General features: G+C 39.1%; 1 protein-coding gene across 4 annotated transcripts in view; it reads left to right on the top strand.

Moving 5' to 3' along the window:
• The first annotated feature begins 26 nt into the window (after positions 1-26).
• grb14 (growth factor receptor-bound protein 14) overlaps positions 27-17,994 on the top strand; it is a 30,385-nt gene continuing 12,417 nt past the window's right edge. Inside the window, exons 1-3 of one of the 4 annotated variants that reach the window (XM_035676288.1) lie at positions 27-182; positions 3,967-4,181; positions 5,481-5,610. In XM_035676288.1, the coding sequence (XP_035532181.1) occupies positions 3,994-4,181; positions 5,481-5,610 (318 nt within the window). In that variant the 5' untranslated portion in view covers positions 27-182; positions 3,967-3,993. Of the gene's footprint in view, positions 183-3,869; positions 4,182-5,477; positions 5,611-10,588; positions 10,686-12,685; positions 12,885-17,994 lie in introns of those variants that run through there. The other 3 variants (XM_035676289.1, XM_035676292.1, XM_035676291.1) reach the window with 3 other exon arrangements.

Here is a 17,994-nt window from a genome sequence, read left to right as displayed (position 1 = left end):
GCTGAATACAGCGTGTTTTTCACAACAGGTAAAACGTGAGCGCACTTTGTGACGTAAAGCACGTTACAGTAAGAGCACCTGTGCAGCACGTGCGAACAGTGAGCTCCTTTCCCCACTGGAGCAGCGACATGAAGACCAGGTTTCACGACTTGAATTGGAGACTCCACTTAAAAAGGCACAAGGTAAGAACAGCTGGGAAGAAGAACAAACAAATGAAACACACACCACGTCTGTTTGAAAGAGGTATTGGGTCGGTTCAGGCTGGTAGAGGTAGAGGAGGGAGCAGGAAGGACTGCGGAGGATTCACTTTGCGGTTTTTTTTTTTAGCGTTTACCTCCGTATTTATTTTCTACAATTGCAGGAGGTCTTTATTGATCTTTGTAATGAAAATGAGCGACTTACTTTGAAGAATTGTCGCAAATTGTAACGTTACAGCTCGACAGCAGTTAATGTCTTTGAAGTGGTTGGACGCCGGCGCATTAACTGAGCTTTCCCTGAGTTTCTGATTTATCCGCTTTTCTTCCACTTAGCTTTGATAGTCAACGTTAAGCAACTGCTGAAACACATCAAGGTCGAGCGTTTCTAAATAAAGAATACAAAAAAGCCAGATCTCCCGGACACGTAGGGGATAGCAACAAAGTATCTATCGTTCAAAACTCAAGTTAACTAAACAGCTAATGTTAACGTCAATTCGTACGAAGTAGGATGACATGTCTCCGTTAGCAACATCTCAGTACAACAGCGTCAGCTACAGTGTTGATCTGGACACTTTCAGGGTTTATTCAGTGAAGTTACAACGTTTGCTACTCCTGTGCGTCAAGAGTTTTGTGTTGCAACTTTATTTGGGAAATATATTTTCACATTTCATGCAAAATACAGACACTTTTTGGGATTGGAGCAGTCAAAATGTATCTTTTTTTCAGTTTACACTTTAAAAAGTTAACAAGTTATTTGTGTTAGCAAATATGAAAAATGAAATTGTTTCCCTGACAAACTGGATTGACTGAACACCCCCATTATATCCAATATACATATTTTTTTAAGCAGTGCATTGTGTGTTCCTTCTACAAATGAGCGAGAAGAGGAAAAATATACAGTTAGATTCTGTATCACAAATTGTCCTCCATTAAAGACACTGTATCACAAGAGCTCATCTTTTCTCAGCATTATAAAGTAGGACAACTTGCTGGAAAAAAATACAGTTTTGCACGAGACAGTTAAAAAAATAAATAAAAAAATGATGCATTGAATTCAAGTCAGAAATGACATGATCGCTGCTGTCTCACATTATGAGAGGGTTAGCATGGATTTCAGAGGCTGCTGCAGCACAAGTGTTAACCAACCAACCCTCTCTCCCTGTAGTGTCCAACAGCTGCTATGCCTCACTCCACTGCATTCCACATAAGCCAACCGTGCACAAATGTTGTAACCTTTCCATTTCATTAGATGCATAGAGTGCATCGAGCTGAACTAGACAGCTGTAGCTCGCCTTAAACTGCTGGTGTTCTTTAGTGTGAGAGATTTTGTTACACCACTCTGACCAGTAGGTGGACCAGCAGCGCACAATTAGTTTTTTAAAGTCAGGGGAGCCTAACAAGAAGTGATGTCGTCTTTAAAAATGCTACAGAGGTTGCCTCAGACTGTTTTTATCATAGCAGTGGAGCAGGAGATCGTCATTGTCCTTGTGCTGGGGGGGTAATGTAACGTGGGGCATATCATAGCCTATGGCAGGCAGAATCTAACCTCGTAGCTGATACACAGGCCTCACCTGACACACACTCAGCAGCCGCAGGTTGTTGGCCACCATTGTCAACTGGATAGCAAGGTGGAATATCCAGTTTCCACCATCTTCTTGTCCGTGCTCTGCTGAGGGCTGTCCTGCAGGGATGCCCTTTGTATAAATGAGGAGGTGACTGGAGTAGAGCGATAAAGCCTGGGTGAGATGTTACCCCCCCCCCTTTCCTTCTCTGTTACTTCTGTAACTGAACTATATTTCAGAACAACAGTGGAAAAGCACTTCCTTTACTGCTAACGCCGCACAAACCTGGCGAGCGGCTCTCTGGCAGGCCGGCCAATTTATATTTTAAATTGTCCATCATTTAAAGACAAGACGAGATGGTTTTATTACAATTAACCAAAAAGTGGTTCATGTACATTGGCCACAAACTTTTTTTTGCTCTGCGTTACACTATAGCAAAGCGCAAACAAGGAGGTTGAAACAACATTCGCTATAGGATATACATTCTATGAAATTGATTCAGTCATTAGTCATCAATAATAGGGAATTAATTTAATAGTTTGTGGTACAAAACTGTTGCAGTGACAGAAGAAAAATCTGTTTCGTCAGTCATGTCACAATTTTTAAGTTCTTCTTAGAAGTCATTCACTATGCAACCATTCTTATACTTTTTTTAAAAACTGTATCTTACTGTTATGTGAAACACTGTTATTAAGTCCTTAAAATAGATTGGCGTTCATCCTACACCAATGTAATTAGCCTTTGCATTGACTGATACCAAAAGAATGTGTTCCAGGCTATGGGTTATTTCTGGCCCTCTCATGCTGCCTGGGGTTTCTCGTCCTTGTATCAGTCCACCGTAGGACCTCAGCTGAACCATTTGTCTACCCCCATCCCCTACTGCTTTCTGCGCTCCAAAACCAACCTCAAGAAACTAATACTGACACTGCTGCTTTGACCTCTTAAGCCCGAGCAGCACCGGCACATTGAGGCACAGATTTGTGCGCTGATCTGTTGTTTCTCTTGTCTTTTTCTTTTTAGTGCATATATTAGTGCTTGTGCCTAAAGGTAACCTGTCACAAAGAGCTGTGCTATTGTGACAGATTCTAAGGTGCATGTCAGGGAGAGTGGATTAATGGAGACAGAAAGACGCAGGTCACACACATCAGTCTGATTTCCATCTCCTAGCAAGAGAGTAATTCTGTGACACAGAAAAGATATGTGCGGTCTTTTATGTATTTATTTTTTATAGTGTATATAGTATATAATATTTTGTTTTGAAACTTATCTTAAAGCAATGTAAAGACTCAACAACAGGTTACAGACAACCTAGACAGGTGCAGGTCAAAAAGGTCTTTTATCAGTCTGAGATGCAACGTTGTACTGTTTCCTTACTCTGTATTTCTTCCATTTGAAAGTAAAAACAACAGGGTTTTGACCACTGCACCAGCTTGACATATTTACCAAAGTAATCAAGTTAGCCTTGTCTTCTGTTAATGCAGGTATTGCTTTAACCCTCTGCTGGCTGTTAGCCTGTATCTCCAGTGTGCTGTCCTGCCCTGTACAGACTCTGTTACACATTACCTTTCAGAAAGATGTTATCATCCCAGCCATCCCCCACATGGAGCCTGTCACTGAATGACACAGCCCACAACACAACCAGTCTGCTGGGCTGGCTACTCCATACAACCACATGCCTTCTACAGTGTACTAAGTTTAAAGTGCAGTTTGGATCCCTGTGCGAAGTCCATGATAAAAGAACAGTTTGTTTTATAGTACTGGCGGCCCTCCCGGACTCATTACCGAGCTAAAGACACCCTCTTTGTCTAAGTGTGCTTTGTGTGCACATTTCCTGCCTTCCAGCTTAGAGGGAACTATATCAAAAAAACAAAAACAAAAGGAGGGAAATTAAAGCAACAACATTAACAAAAGACTTGAGGCTGAACAAATTAGTTGATTATTAGTACACTACTGTGTCAGAGCAGCGGTGACTGTTTTGGGAGTCATTGTGTTAAAAATATCTTTATTGTGGTGGATCATGTTTGGGTAGGAGGGATCGTTTTGCCCCACTGGGCCAGCCTCGTGGGCAGCAGATGAGCCGGAGAGACGCGTGTGTGTGTGTGTGTACTCTGCTGAGCTGTGAGCAGAGCAGCCCCGCCAGCCAGCTTGCTCTAACTGTGCTCTGCACACACTCCAGTCCAACAGCTTGTCTCTTCTCTCCACTCCAGATGATGCCTTGGATTTAGCTGGCCCACATGAGTGATATGAATAACACGCTGGACGAAATACACACTTCTGGAAGCCTCGGAGAGAAAGCAGAGATTTTTCACACTGGCAAGGGTAATGTGAGTGGCTTTCCCAACCCAGCCCTCATCCCTTTGCGAGCTCCTTTACTAACACCAAATGCCCAGAAGATCAGGACTACGCTCTGCAAGAGGAACAGGTATGACTTTTCTTTACACTTGCCATGAATGACACCAGTCTGTTTATAAGATTCAGTTAAGATAAATTCAATTGCACTAAAACTGAAAGCAGTACTGCTCTCCACTTTACAAGCTGCCTTGCAGAAGAATAGTACGTTCTTTGTATTTGCAAGAGTGAGTGAAGTGTAGACTTTGTACCTGTAAACACAATTGGCTCGACCCAAACGCAGCTGTCAATGAAGTGTAATGTACTATTTCAACAGTGCAGTTAAAGACCTGGAATCAAATCAAGCACCTGTTAGTTTGTGGGAGATAATTAGTAACTCAGTAACTGCTGTGTTTACAGAGCAGTAAAGAAAGCATCAGTCAGAGAACAGAACCTTTCAGAATCTGAGGCCTTCTCATCTGCAAGTGTGCTGAAATCTAACTATCTGACCTAATGAGGATAAGAATGGGATACGGTAATATAGATGTTGATACAGTTTTTTTTCTTACTGATTTTAGATGTTAGTTCACTACAAGGGCTAAACATTTACATATAATAATGACCCATTCCTTATGGATTGCAACTGATTAGATGTAAGAATATAGATTATGACCAAAATACTTTTTTCCCCTAATTATTTTGCTTAATTTCCTCCCTTTTTGTGTCTATTAGCTACCACACTATAGTGGTGAAATCAAATATCAAAAGTCTGATGGTAATGGGATGTGTTGTCTGGTAGTTGAGAGCAGGAGGGGTCCACGCAGAGACAGCCTTGTGTTTCTGTCAGATCTGTCACTTTGTTTATCACCTGCTCCATTTATGCTCCCTATTCCTCGACATGGGACACGTGCAACAGAGGAACCAGCAATATGCTGTAACAGCTCTCTAAGCTACAGGTTGTGAAATCAGTCTAGCATAAAGTCTAATACATCATTACAATTTTACAGTCGGGACTGACTCTTACAGGCAGAATAGGGAGACAAGTGATCTATTGTTTGTGTTAATCATTTGAATAGTGTGATTTTCCACAGAAAAGAATAATAAAATAAGGTCTTAGAAAATCACATAAACTGTAAATTCTGTATCTGCTTGATCCAACATTTCATTTCTGCTCCTGTATACCAGTGTTATCAACTCTGAGACACTATGGAAACATGTTTTTTTTAATTAATTATTTTCTACACATTGGCCAAAAATTCAGACCTACCTACGTGCATACAGACATACTTTTAAAAACTCATAGACAAGATCAAGATAAACAAGATCTGAACTATGCTTGCCACATTTTATACAGCGTCTGTTTCTCTCTACCTCTCTGTGTTTTGTCCTTCAGGAGCAATAAAGAGGGAGAGGAGTCATTCTCTTCCCCTGTTCCAAACCCCTTCCCTGAGCTTATCCCCTCAACCATCTCCCCTCTTGTCTCTGAATGTTTATTACCATGGACCAAAAGTAGTGCAACTCAGGTGAGTGTTCAATTTACAGTACTTGAGGGTGTTTGTGATACAAAGAGGCATATTATTGGGGAAAAAGAAGCGCTCTGTTATAAACTTTTTTTTTTCCATATGTTACCCCAGGCAGCATAGTCATGCTAACTTTAATTGGAACAAGTGCCAGAAAAACAACTGCAGGACATATTTAACTAACGCATATTTACATGATGCTTGGCTCGTGATTAGAAACTTCAGGGCATATGGACGGTAGAACCAGTTATGTGAGTATGTAAATTAGTTGCAGTGAAGAGATAAAAATGTTGTCAGCACACTCAAACGATCCACACACACACACACACAATGTTATTACTTTTGAGAGCCCACGTTTGTACCTGAATACAGTGGCCACTAAACGACATAAAAATGGGCAATACATGTGATGTGTGATACCACCCTTAGATATTTCATTTGAAATTTGATTAGAACTCCATGGTTTACCCAGGAAATACCTGGCTTGGTGCCCAACAGCCACTCTTGTACGTTTGTTTTAGCATAGGGTGTGGGATTTGTCATGTACTGAATGTGGGGAAGTACCTGCTGGTGCTGGAAAAGCTTATCCTCCAGTCTAGATCTTGAGACAATGTTGGGAGTTTTGTTTACATGGAATATGTTTATTTTTTATTTTTATTTTTTTATTACTTTGGTCACCAACTGACTGTTTTCTTAGCCCCGCCCCTCTTAGTAACTGTTGCTACACCTGTCAAGCCTTCCAGTCTAGCATGGCACATATACAGTTGACAATGATAATGGTGCCACATTTACCTCTCAAAATGTATAGTAACTTTGGAAACAACAGGTCTTTGATTTCAAACAGAAGTAGTTAAAAGGCTTCTTAGTGATTGTTGATTTTGTTGGCTGAAACCACAGTTGTCGCTAGCAGGTTTAATCATCTGTAGCTATGTAATTCAATTAATGCTATCTCCGTTAGTTAGCTGAAAAATATGTCTCCTGCTGACTTCTGTTTCCAGCTGACTCATTAAAAACAATAACCATGTAAAATGGTCTGTATACTTCCCCAAACTAAATAATTCTTATATAGTAGCTTCTTGGCTACCACAAAGTGGATGTGTTAGTACTGGCTTTTAAATTGTAACTTGTAACCACACATAATAATGTAGTTGGTTAATTGTTCCCTGGCTTTGGAAGTTGTCCCTGTTGGTAGTAAGCTAGTTAGCTGGACATGCTAACATTTGCAACTTACGTTAGGGCAGACAAATGCCTCGTTTAATGCATTTCATGTACTTTTGCTCTTGTGTTTTTGTTTTTGGAAAGATGAATTAAAAAATGACACTACACTCCAACACAAATTCTTTCTAAGTTCTCGTTACTGAGAGCCACTCACTACACTATCATTGGACAATGGATGGTTGGGGGGTGGGGGTTTAGTGATGGTTAGTTACCAGTGAAATTGAACACAAACATTTTAGTAGACTTTAATATGTTGTATTTATTGCTTACTAACTTATGAAAATATGAATTTACAAATTAGACCATTTGCGTTAATTCCATATTGCCATAGTGTTGTACAGCTATGGTTGCTTGTCTCTACAGTCTTATGAGTTTTGTTCAGTCTCCAACAACTTGCACAGTCGTAATTTGGGTGATTCACAACTCATGATGAATAACCGTTTACTTTATTTCCCTCTGGTCTTTTAACCAATAAGAGCAAGTCAGAAGAAAATTTAATATTATGCACAGCAAAATATTATTTAATTTGACCCTGTGATCTGTAGTTGGTTTGTACATTTATACAGAACTCACTGCCAATTTCTAAAACGAGAGCACATTCATTATGTTGGAAAGCTAACAATTATGGGTCTGCTTCAAAAGTGCATGGGTTTCATAATGGATTTTGTCTATACATTTTCCAGGGCTGTTAAATTAGTCTGGTTTGTCAACCACTAGATGTTTCCTGGATGTGAATCCTGTGCTGTATGCTGAAGTTGATTTCAGGTTTTTCAGTATCTTTGTGGTGTGTGTGTATAAATGTGTGTATTTGTGCATGCATGTGTAGCAGCAGGGGGCAGCTCAAAGCAATGACTCATAGGAAAGCTTGAAATTACAGAGCTCAGCAGTTACCAAGGACTATCGGCAGTATTAGACCTCTCTGTGCTCATGTGTTGCTTTCATGCTGAGACTGAAAAATACATACAGAAAGTTATTTTCTGAAGCTTCCATTATAATCTGTAGTATGTGTGGTTGGTATAAGAGTGTAATCAAATTTGTATTTGTTCCTCTGCATGCATTGTGGTAAGATTGCTTGATTATCTAACACTGGAGTGTCTCCACTTATAGAAAGTCTCAAATGAGCCCTTCTACTTTATTTCATCCTCACTCAATTCAATGTTTCACATTACAGAGCGATTGCCAATTCTCCTGTGCCCTCAGCAGCCTATTGTGAAGACAGGTCAGGGATTTGGACAGATTTGGCTTCTCATTGAAGGAGCCAAATGACACCCAGTTGACCTCACTCTGCAACAATGTTCCTTGTTAGCGAATCTTAAAGTGATCCTTATGTATCTCACTGATGAGGCCTATGCCTGCGCCCCATGGGCCTGACAGCCTCTCACTTGGGCTTTTCAGCAACGCCACTGGGAAGACAAAGAGAGTATGTCAGACTGACCAGCTGTTTTTGTGTTACAATCCTCATGTCACAGGGTTATGACCTTCTTTCAGTAGCACTCAAGAAACCAATGACATCATTGTTCCAACTGTGCAGCACTCGTCCCCTCACCCACCCTTCTAACTTTTCTATAAAGGAAAATTGTCCATTGAGCTCCCCAGTGTGTCCTTTCGGGTAGTAATTTTCCCATCAGTTAGAATTATCTGAAAATAATAATCCTCTACTAAGGACAGGCTTAGATTATAAAATGAGCAGACTAGGAAAATGGCAGTGGCGTCTGTCGTTGTGGCATCTCAAACAACTCAGCGTCTGCTGTAGCTGACCATGTTTTCCTTTTTACTGCAGTTGATTTGAATAGCTTTGCTGAATTGTGGCAAGATCCTTTGCTCAACATCGCTTTGTTTTTCACAGGCTTCAAAGCCCTTTCACTCATGAGAAACTGGTTTGTCTGAGCCCCCTGTTAGCCCTGTGTTTGCAGTGTCACGGTACATTTCCATAACAAAACCAGGTCGGGACTGCCACATTATGTCAGTGAGAAATCTATATTATCTGTTAGCACACCAGACTCCCAAAAAATACATTCCTTTTTTATGCCTTTTTATTTTGATTGAACAGGTGAAGATAGAGAACACTGTTGTTAGGTATGCATTGTTATACCTACAGCAGGTCAAGACAACCGTGATTGTTGGGACAGATAATTTTGCATGGTGAATACATTATAATCTGTCCTATACTACCTCAGCTGTTTGAGACACACAGCTATTATATTAGAGATTACTTAATTTTGTTGATAACAGCCTTGAACGTACCATCATGGAAGAACTGGCATATCTTTATGATACAATGGCAAAAGAAGCTGGCACAGCCTCCACTCACATATAGTGGGCAGTCATGCTTGGACTCTTACCAGAAACTAGAAGCACACAGACAGCCTTCATCCAGACGGTGTTGAGTGCTCAGTTCAGCCATATGACTCAGAGGAAATGCCTGCCCCTTTAGAGATGTTATTTCAGATGCTACATGCACCATGTTTGTGTCCTTCACTCTGAGTTTTCTGCCTCTCCTCTACAGCAGATGCAGTAGGGTTCTCAGGGTCACACTTAACAGATATAAAACATTTATTCATGTCTCTATTCAACTACTTAATTTGTCAGAAAGCTGCTTACTGACCTAACGGCGCTACGCTGATGCTAAAACGCCCAGAATCCAGAAAATAGCAGTCTTTTTTTATTTTATTTGAAACAATACATTTTTTTACTCTGATTATTTATAACACTAATTTAAATAATGCATGTATGAATTATAATGCAATACTTTAATGTTAGAATCAGAGGAATTATGCTCTGTAACCTCTGTTTCATTTCTTGTGCCTAACAGAAAGTCTGTGTTATATATAGGAAAGTCATCTGGTGCACATGCAGCTCCTATATATTTCTCTCTCTTACCCTTTCAGACTGTCATGAGATAAAATGATGTTTCTTGTTGGCCTGAATGGTTCAACACACATTGCCTGGTTTTATGATACTGCTTCTATCCAGGTGTGATGTAGGTTTCACACCGCTCTGCTTTGATGTACTGTAAAAGAGTGAGTTAACAGAGATTTTCATAATAAGCAGAGGATTACTTTATAAATATTATTCTATGGTTTAACTGTGATGTGTAAAATGAAAGCTGCAGACCTGGGCTGTGTGTAAACGGCAACCTTCAGGAATTGAACTGTGAAAGTAGTTTGATATGAATTAGTCAAACGCACAGTGTTGCAGCATCTCTCTATAACACCCTGCACACACAACACACAGATAAATAGACCGTGTTCGCACTCTTTTCTGATTCTTATCAGAACCAGACAGTGCTAAATACCGTGTGAATACGACAAAAAATGCAAGCCTACTTGGATTTGGTCCAAGTGTCAGTGGTGTAACAAAAGACCTATACTTAAGTACAATTATTTCCATTTTATGGTACTTTATGCTCTGCTAAATTTTTTTGGATTTTAAGTCACAATATCCACACCTGTTGAGGTTTGAAAGGCACAAGATCAACAACACTTGTGAATCCTTGTATGGCTGTGGCCGACGTTGTAAAAACTTGCATTACATCTATATCATAATCTCCTTTTGCAAATGATTCTTCCTCTACAGTAGCTTAGTTTGTGGTTGCTGGCAGTTTTATGGCTGTTAGGCTGTTATTTTTTTATTACATGTTTTGGAGTGTTTGTTTCCTGTTGTTGTTGTTGTTGTTGTTGTTGCTGTTGGTTGTAATGTTTCTTTTCTGGTTTGGTTTTGTTTAATTTACAGTTTTTGGGCTTCTTATGCCTTTATTTTGTAGTGACAGCAGAAGATAGGCAAGAAAGGGAAGAGAGAGAAAGAGAGGGATGACATGCAGCAAGAGGGCTGTAGGCTGGAATCGAACCCATGCCGCTGCGGTAAGGACTTTGCCTTGATACATGGTGCACAGGCTCTAACAGGTGAGCTACGTAACTATGTAAGGGACTTCTGTTCCCCCAGTTTAGCTGAAGACTTCACCTCTTCCCTGGTTTGTTGCTGTTTTAGGGTTTACCCGTTTCCTAAAGGAGGGACTGCCTTAAAGGCCAAATTCAGGGAACGAAAGACTTCAGTAAATAACATTAACATGACTGGCTGCGTCCTTGCTCTGTAAGATGGATACTGATATATATATATATATATATATATATATATATATCTCTCTCTCTATCTCTCTCTCTCTGGGCCTTGTTTTTAGATAGGTATACTGTGAATCTCCCTACCCAGAGGCGGGTATACACTACATACCTGCTTTCACACACCACTGCACCTCTCTTGTTACTTTGACAGAGCCTGCAAGGGGTCTTGATTGAATCAACCCTGGTCAAGGACAATGTGTCTGGAGCTGGCTTTGTCATGGGAGTTGTGGAGACTCTGTTATCATTCTGGCTCCATTAATTCCAATTCATTTTAGCTGTGTGATAACTAGCAGCGTCTGCTTGTCTGTGCTCTCACAAGTCAGTGTGCTGTGTTTCCAGATAAACACGAGGCCTGTTGTGGGAGGTTCTTCTTTTCCTGTCTGTTCTCATGAGTTGAAAAAGAGGACAATGATTTGTGCCAAACTTCCACATACAGTGCTGTAAAGTTAAATATAATGACAGACACTATATATGTCTATAAGGAGAGGAGATAAAAGGAAATATAGTACCATGCACATTTTGAAGTGTGGGCTTTTTACCGTAGCTTTGCAAGGTTTACAGAAGATTTGCAACATAGCTGCTTTTTCTATCTGGGACACCCTAGATTATTGCTTGAACCACAATATTAACATCAAGACAGCCTTCACACCATGACTAACATATAAAAAGACATAAATTACACATTGTCTTAAAACTAACCAGATATACAGTGCAGTATTGTTTGACACATTGTAGTATGTTAAACTAAACTTTTTTAAAAACTGTTTTATATGAGCACTCTAATGGTAAAGACTGAGGCTTGAAAATGGGCGTGTCCTGTAAAGATGGCACACTCATATTCACAAAGCCTCTTTGTCTAGTCTTACAGTAAAACAGATGTGGGTTGTGAATTGTGGCTGTGGGAGTAAGAGCTATTTTGGACCTCTCATTCACCCTTAAAGGCCATATTAAGCTGGAGTATTACCAAAGCATTGTATGAATATACACACAAACTTACGGTATATTATTCAGAACATAGTCAATACTAAAATGCGTAGATTGTTAATTAGTAGAATTACTACTACAACATGGCATTACAAATATCACTAAGAAAGAGAAATAGAAAAACATACTACAGTAGAAGTTTATCTTGATTATGGGTTTTTTCTAACTTATGTGAATTGCCAATAGAAAACAATAGAACAGTAGAAAAACAACACAAGTAAACTGATTTTAATATGCAACAGTTGATTTAACTTAAAAGAATAAAATAAATCCTATTTCCTTCTTTTGCAAAATAAATGCCAATATCAGCACACATAATATACAACATGAATGTAAAATTGTCATGAATATGCTAATGAATGTTTGTTCAGTGAAATGTGTTCTATGTCTGAGACTAAAAATAGCTCTGTAGTGTCTGGCTGCAAAGTCACCAAAAACAATCTGGTACAACTACTTTCTGGGAAATGTTCAGCTCCCATGCTGTGGTTTTCACATTATCACCAGGAAGATTTTCCAAGTATTTGGGCTTTTTCAGGCCTTGCATGTTGTAACTCTCCACCATGAGAAAATTGTTGTTTTTTTCAGTTTTGTTTATTGGAACTGCGTTTCTAAAAGGGGAGAAAAGGAAAAAGTTTTTACATTCTCAAGGACAAAGGAGGAGTTTGTGTTGTGGGGAGGCAACATGACTTAGTTTCTCACACTTTAATTGTGAGGGATGTTACTGTAACAGTCTATGGCTTCCAAAAGGGTTACCATATATAAAAAAAGAAGTAGTCTGCATTTAGTACTGCATTATATATTGTCAATATTAGAGCTACGATTTGAACAGTATCCTTATTTTCAGTTACTATGTACGGATATTTTTCACGTAGTTAAATGTAAATCTAGTAGGAAATGAATTTCCATGCGAGAAGAGTCACCTTGCCTGCCATCACACCACTTTGTCTGCAGAAGCGGGTAGGAATCTTACATGGATCTCCTCTATACTATCTCTTAACGTCTTAACATTTTTTCTCTATATGAGTGAAGCCCTGAATTTCTTTGTGTTCCCCAATCGTTCTAAATTTAAGCTGCATGGCGCTTAAACTTAGATGGTGCTGGATGATATCCAACCTCATCTGAGGGCTCATCATTTTTAAAACTTTCCAACTTTGAAAACAAAACTTTAATTTTTAAATATTCTGTTTACATATTCAGTGCATTTATATTCTGTTGATAATTATATGCTTGTACTATTTTTATGTGTAGTGTTTGATGTATTATATTGTAATGTGTCCATGGAGCAGTGCTTTGTTTTGGCATATCTGATTGAAGTGTTGGTTATGTGATTTCTAAGAGCTGTTCATGCTCACAAACATTGGTTGATCTGTCCAACAACAATATAATTTAAATTCTTAAACCCAGACATGTTTCCCTTTTAATACTATTTCTTATGGATATATAGATTCTTGCCTTCCACCTTATGATGGTTTGCTCTTACTGTTTACATTGACATAGGGGTGTTAACCTGTATATCATACTAACAATGAAATCACTTGTTACAGACAGGGTCCATCTGGAATGTAAACCATCTGGCAAGTTGAAATGTACAATAAAATGTGGACCTGTGTGACAAATATGACACCTTCTTGTGAACCATGTATAGGTAGTATGAGATGGATTTGGTGTTACAAAGGGACACAGCTGCAAAGCTGAAATTGTTTAATAATAATAAATTTTTCTTCGTTCATTTTTTTATTTTATGATACTTAGTAAGTATTATACAAGTCTTTTCTATTCTCTCTGAGTGAAACATTGTGTAAACCTATACAGGTTAGGCCAAATCATTTTTATTTATTGTTACAATGTTAAGATTAACCAATGGTAAGCAGCTCAACAGTAACTTTTACTGTGTAAAGTAGCAACTAGCTTTCCAGCATGCTTATCTGTGAAGCTTGATAACATTTGCCTGCTGTTGTAATTCATCTCCTCATTGGTGCGCACTGAAAGCTCTGTAAAGCAAATTGTATTCTGGCTATTACTTTGTACTTCCAACTTGTCCAATTCTATTGCAACACTCAGAGCACCAGTAGCTTAGTTTTGAAGACATCAGGTGTGCACCAATAATGCAGTCGGCAGTGAAACTGGTGAAGCGTTTAAAGCACCTGGTCCAGCCATTAAGAGAGAGAGAAAGTCCTATATGAGGTTGAGAGACTATCAGTTTTTTTCAATGTTGTTACAGTGAGGAGCCGGGAGGACATTTCTCAAAGGTTTCTAAGATAGACACGGCTGGAGGCCACCTCCTCACCAGCACTTAGTGATAGAGCTGCAGCTGTGGGAGTGCAGTTCAAGGTTAAATCAGAGCTGTCTAATTGGCAAAATGGCTCACACCGTCCTGTCCTTGAGATAAGAAGTTCTAATAGAGGAGTTTATGTTCAACAAGACTGTATGTAGTGCTGCATACTCAATGTCTGGATTTACTCTGCCTTGTCTAGAATGTTTATTTAGTTGTTTTCATTAAAAGCACCAGCACATTATGTTCTGTTGCTCTGCCCCTGCTTTACCCCTCACCTCTGACGTTCAGCTTTACAAATCCACAGTCTAGTTGGCATCAAAGAATACTGATTGTGGTTTGCATTTGCATACTGTAGCAATAGAGTCTGATCGATTAATTGTGGAGCCCTAGTTTATGTGAGTATACATGTTTGTTAAGCATCACAACACTGCTCTGCCATTTTTTTATTAAGCTAACAATGCTATATTGTGTGAGAGATGTGCAAATAAACAAACAGCAACTACTACTGATGATACTAGTATTACTATTATTAGTAGAGTTGTAGATTTGTTTAGAGTAATCTCATTTATTCAGGTAGTACAAGATCAGATAAAAATGAAACTATCCGAACATTTTGTCTGCCAACTGCAGTTGACTTTTTTGCCACCGCTTTGTTAATGTCACATATTTTGAAAGTGGCATGTCATTTTGCAACAGAGACTTTACTTTGTTTTGGTAATAGCTGAAACCCATTTGCCCTATTGCCCTGTAAAGTGAGGAACAGTAATTCTCTAACAGAGAAGTAACTCTCCACTAACATTCTTTACTTCTGCATGTTGCAACATAAAAGGTGTACTTGACTGACATGACGTAGGTGGACATGAATGCTTTTCAGGTGAAGGCATGTGTACATTTGGATCAGGGTTACTTTCTGATGAATGCTGCTCTGTGTTCACTGATAAAGACATCAGCCGTTTACGCAGCATGCTACCTTGCCTGGCCATTCATTAGAAACTCTTAACCAATGATTAACAGTACCTTCCACTCAGTGTTTTCAATTACTTGAAGTGCAAAATGATCCATAATGATACAATAATTTGTTTTTAGAAGTCAAGTTAACTTATTGAGTTCTGCAAGTATAATTATTCTACCTATCTGTTATTCTGAACAGTATTTAGTGTATATTTATGTGTAGTGCGTGCCTGTCTGAGATGTTAAATGAGTGTGTGCTGTTTGATTTGCTGCTGTGATCCACATCACTGAATGATAATTAAAGTTTTATGCATCTTTCTATGTGATTCAGCATGGAATCATTTTTATTTTTGGAAACAATATCAGGTACATTTCTGCATGACTCAGACATCAGCTAAGTTAATTAGTGAATCTAAAACAACCTGCTGAGCAGAATTTATTCCTCCTTGGTACTGTGCCTGGCTTCTACATAGCTTTTGGTAACAAACCATGAGAACACCATTTTGGTGTCTTACTCTGAACACCCACTATTTTATATAAAGTAATTGGTGAAAATTATATAAATGTCACAAAAGAATTTACGTGGGTGGGGGGGCGGCTCTAATGCCTACCTTCTCCAGCAGCCGTAACGTGAGGTAATAAAACACACAACAAAAATCTTAAGAAGTTTGTTTCATAGACAAGGACTGTGTGTCACATCAGGGCACTTCGCATGCCATTCCACACTCCATCATGCTCCATGTGTCAATCTATTTTGCTAATTTACACATGATTTGTTTTGTGTACTGTAAGACAAGTGTTTCATCTTTTTCTTTCTCAAAGTAAATGTGAAAAGTAAACTTTACTTTATGATTGAGATTGTAGTAGATTGCAGCAGGTCTTCCTTAAGGATTTTAATGCATCCCTATACAATTCCTCTAAGGTCTGCTGCAGAGCACCACAGCAGGATGCTGGGAAAGTGTGTTTCTGCTCATGTGTTTCATTACATTTCTGGTCTCTGCAGACATAGAAGCTTCATACCTTTTGTGTTTTTTTTTTTTTTCTCTGACTTTCTCTTTGCTATTCAGCCATCTACCTGTGACTGGGCAACAGTGTGTGTGCGCACAGTGTCTTCATCCAAGCTGAGGAACAGTAGCTCCCTCAGAGTTAACATAGGTCTTAGGTCATAGGTCAGTTTATAACATCAAATCCTGCTGTATGGCACTGTGTTGCAAAGTAAAACTTTAATATATTCAGTTGGTCTGCGCTAAGTAATGCAAACACAAAGTACATCTGTAATGCTAATGCACCAAAAAGGTTTCCTCACCCTCTGACAAACCCTACCCTGTTCCTGGTGAAATGTGATGCCTGAATGATTTGATTTGGCCGGCTCTCAGGAAGCCACTTCCTCACAGTAACTTAACTGAAGCCCAGGTTAGATGCAGTTCAGTGCAGCAAATACACACCTTATTTTTTAATCTATAGTTTGTTTATTTCAAATGAATATGATTTTGCACTGTTGTGTCAAGTTCTCAGCTGTTGTTGTCTTTGTCTCTAGTTTCATTCAAAAAGACTTTTAGATACTTAACCTGCAGTGTTATGATGCTGTGTGTCTCAAGCACTGGCTGCTGGAGTAATCTGTTTAATGTACGCAGGCCCTCGTCTTTGTTAGACATCCACAAACAAAGATGTTGTAAGGCTCCTAGCGGGCTGATTAAACACTAAATGGTTTACACTGAGGGGTGATGTCATGGCAGGAGGCTCGCATTTGCTGGCGGTTCCTTAAGGACTCAAACCTCAGATCTGTTGGAAAGCTTTGACCTCCTTTCTCTCCACAAAACGAATCGGTTTTAAACTACAGTCAGTCATTTGGTCTTTACTGACACCCCACACCCACCCTGCACCTGCGTCTGTCAACTTCAGACTGAGTTTGACCCAACTAGCATTACATATAACCAGCACCTTTTGTAATTGCTCTGTGGGCTCTTGCAGGGTGTTATACTGGGAGCTCTGCCTGCCATGGGTGTGTGAATATGACTCGAGGGAGTTGGAGCCTTGTGACTCTCTCTCCCCTTTTAGCCCTTTTCAGACATGGAATATGTAACATTTCTGGCTACTTCTATCTGTTAAGTGATGGCATTTTGTCAGTCAGACAATTTACATTAATGGTCCCTATGGCTTCATTCAGACATAACAGCATATTGATAGAATGAGCTGCATCGGCGTGTTATTTGGCACTGGGTGGGTGAAAGTTATGTCGGTGAGGAAGAAGTGTTTTCTGTTCTCTCTCAGGCGACATCACTGATAGATTTTCAAATATTTATTTATATTTATTTTTTAGGAACGCTCGGCTTCAATTCACCTTTTCACATTTCATCATTTAATTTTCTATCATAATATCCGACAGTGCACAAGGGTTAAGACGTTAAGTTATATTTGCTCACATGCTGTCTGTAAAGTGTTTTGTATATTTATTCATCAACACAGATGTCAAAAAGAAACATTGGGCATATAGAGAGACTGATTACCGCTATTATTATTTTTAATCCCTTCCTCTGGTCACACTACGAGGGAAGACTAGTTTTTATAGCCTGATTTGATATGCCTCTCTCTCTCTTTTGCTCTTTCTCCATCTGTCTCTCTTCAAAGGGGCATGGGAAACGCATGTTTACATTGCCAAAGCAAATGGAAAATATGTGTATTTACAGATTAGTAAAAAATAACAAAAAAATAAGATAAATATCACTTTCAATTAAATTTCAATTCAGTTCAAATGGACTTTATTGGCAGGGGAAACAGACATTTTACATTGCCAAGTAAAATATATGTATAAAATATATATGTATATACAGATTAGTAAGA

Source organism: Morone saxatilis, unplaced genomic scaffold, assembly GCF_004916995.1.
Source record: "Morone saxatilis isolate NCDOM2014 unplaced genomic scaffold, NCSU_SB_2.0 Contig5, whole genome shotgun sequence".
Classification (NCBI taxonomy): Eukaryota; Metazoa; Chordata; class Actinopteri; family Moronidae; genus Morone; species Morone saxatilis.
This window is presented reverse-complemented; position numbering and strand designations above follow the sequence as displayed.